The sequence below is a fragment of the Myotis brandtii genome, unplaced genomic scaffold (assembly GCF_000412655.1).
Source record: "Myotis brandtii unplaced genomic scaffold, ASM41265v1 scaffold181, whole genome shotgun sequence".
In the NCBI taxonomy this organism is placed as follows: domain Eukaryota; kingdom Metazoa; phylum Chordata; class Mammalia; order Chiroptera; family Vespertilionidae; genus Myotis; species Myotis brandtii.
The window spans coordinates 4,940,537-4,942,859 of record NW_005356712.1 but is presented as its reverse complement, the minus strand read 5'-3'; the positions used below and the strand labels follow the sequence as shown (position 1 = coordinate 4,942,859).

The window sequence follows — 2,323 nt, the reverse complement described above, 5'->3', positions numbered from 1 at the left end:
GGGGCTGGCTGACAACTGGGGTGGGGGTGGGGGGGCCGCCGCCTGGCCAAGCCGGGGCTGGCTGCGGAGATTCCGCGAGGGGGAAAGGGAGAGGGAGGCTGAAACGAAAACGTACGTAGTCCTCCAGCGCCTTTGCGGTCGGATTCGTGTGGGAAACACGGCCGTGGGGAGGGGAGCATTCTTTTCCCATTAAAACTGAAGTATCTGAAATTGCTATTCTATCCCGTTCCAATCAGCCCCCTTCCGTCTCTCGTCCTGCTCCCTAATTTAAAGGAAAAGTAGTTTCAGATTGGAGCGGCCGGCTCCCCTGGCGGAGTCAGGGACTTTTGTTTTTAGCTTTGTAACTTGAGTGACATCTCATTTGGGTTCAGTGGGGGCGGTCTTAATTGCTTAAAGGCGAAGGGAAGAGGGTAGACGGAGGCAGGAGAGAAAGATGCCCAAGTTCCCTAAAGAAAGCACGTAAGGAACAAGGCCCAAAGACATTTCAATAAAAATTTATTGAAATTTCAATGACGTTTTCAAGGGGGGAGGGATGATACAGAAAACCAAAGAACTCATCGATTATAACACAAAATATACCTTCATGAGCTTTTGTCTTTAAACCATCTCAGCACCTGACTTTTGAACTGTGAATAGATCTCTCTAAAGGCACCAATGCAAAACAATAGTGAAGACAGTAGTCAATTCCACTGTGTTTGGACGATATCAGAGACTAGCAAATACAAATACAAGAGAAAAATTAGGAAGTCAAGCCGCAGCCTCGGCAACCCCCACCCCGAGGCCCCCCTCCCCCCCAAGCAACCTCAGAACCACAAGGTGGGGGGTTACATTTTAAGGAATTTAAGGTGGAACTGGGAAGTGGCACCACCACCTCCGCAATTCTGGGTAAAACAGGCAATAACACTTTCTCTCACTCTTGGACATTAAGAATTTTTTTTTTTTTTTTTTTTTTTGCGGACAACCGTTTTGAAAGTGGTTGGTGTTGGTGCAGAAAGTGTTTCCTAGTTTCAAAAGCGATCCTGTGACCTTGAAATAAAACTGCCTGCAGGGAATCCACACAAAACTGGACAGCTGCGGATCCTATTTACAGAGCTATGTACAATGTCAATAAATTAAAGTTTAATTTTCCGAGCATTCATATTCCATCTATTTACAAGAGTTATCAAATAATTACATAAATACTTTGCTAATAGTCTCGCTTCTTCTTTATTATTTTTTTAAACCTTGTTATTGCATATACAGGAAAGAGAAAGAACCGTCAGAGAGAGAGACAGGCAGGCAGGAATCCTGCTATGGAGCTTAGAGAAAATAAACTCATGTTTTCGTGTGTCTTCCCACCCCCTTCCCTTTCAATCGGCCGCCAACGAGAGTTGGGGAAGGGGTGTGGGACCATGTTCTTTCCCCTCTAAAAGCAAGCATTCAAAAGGAAAAACCACAAGTACATGGCTGTGGGACATGCAAGAAGAGGCCTACAGTGGCTCTTAAAACATCACAATATGAAAAAGACACAGATTATCTTCAGAGAGACTAAACAAGGCAGCAGGGGCTCCCCACCCCCACCCCGAAATGACTGCTTAGTCATTTATTGAGAACGGATAGGCAAGTCACTAAAAAGTTTTCATCTTTCGCAAACAGAAATCATGTTAATGTACTCATTTGCCCCCGGTATATATATATATTTTTTTAAATTTTATTTGTTTTTGTTTCCACTGGACACGGTGAAGGAAAAAAATATATAAAATCTGCACTGGGAGAGAAACTTTTCAACACCCACCCCCCGCGGGCCTGGCTGCCTTTCCTGCCCAGGCCCCCAGACCAGCCTCCGGGAGGTGCTCTGGACAAACCAGTTTTAACTCCCACCCCCACCGGCTCCGAGCAACAGGCGTTTCTCAGCCCCTAGGACCTGCACCAGGTCCCGGATATATAAACCACGCCAAGGAGACAGGGCTTGTTTCTAGCACATTCTCTCCGGGAGCCCGGCACCCCTTCCCAGACAGGACCGCACAAAGCCGGGCCAACCCCACCGCGCGCGCGCGCCGGGGTTCAGTTCACATCCCACAAAGTGCACTGCAGACGGGACGGGACGGGACTGGAATGAAGAGTCTTTGCTGGGGAGGGGCCTACGGGGACGCGCTGCGGGACCTGTCGGGCTTGGCCTCCAGGCCGCTGACCAGCCGCTGGATGCTCTGCAGTTCGCTGGTGGCCGCCTCTTTCTCGGGGCAGAGTTTGGGCGACAAGGATACGGAGCTGGAGGAGAGGGTGGAGGAGCGGCTGTTGAGTTCCGAGCCCGAGTCCACGGCCACCGAGGCCGGGCTGGCGGCCA

General features: G+C 49.4%; 1 protein-coding gene across 1 annotated transcript in view; it reads right to left on the bottom strand.

The window, feature by feature from the left end:
* Positions 1–478: 478 nt before the first annotated feature.
* The window catches only part of TBX3 (T-box 3), a 15,422-nt gene continuing 13,577 nt past the window's right edge, over positions 479–2,323 (bottom strand). The window contains exon 9 of the mRNA XM_005863818.2: positions 479–2,321. Within this exon, the coding sequence (XP_005863880.2) occupies positions 2,121–2,321 (201 nt within the window). The 3' untranslated portion in view covers positions 479–2,120. The remainder of the gene's footprint in view (positions 2,322–2,323) is intronic.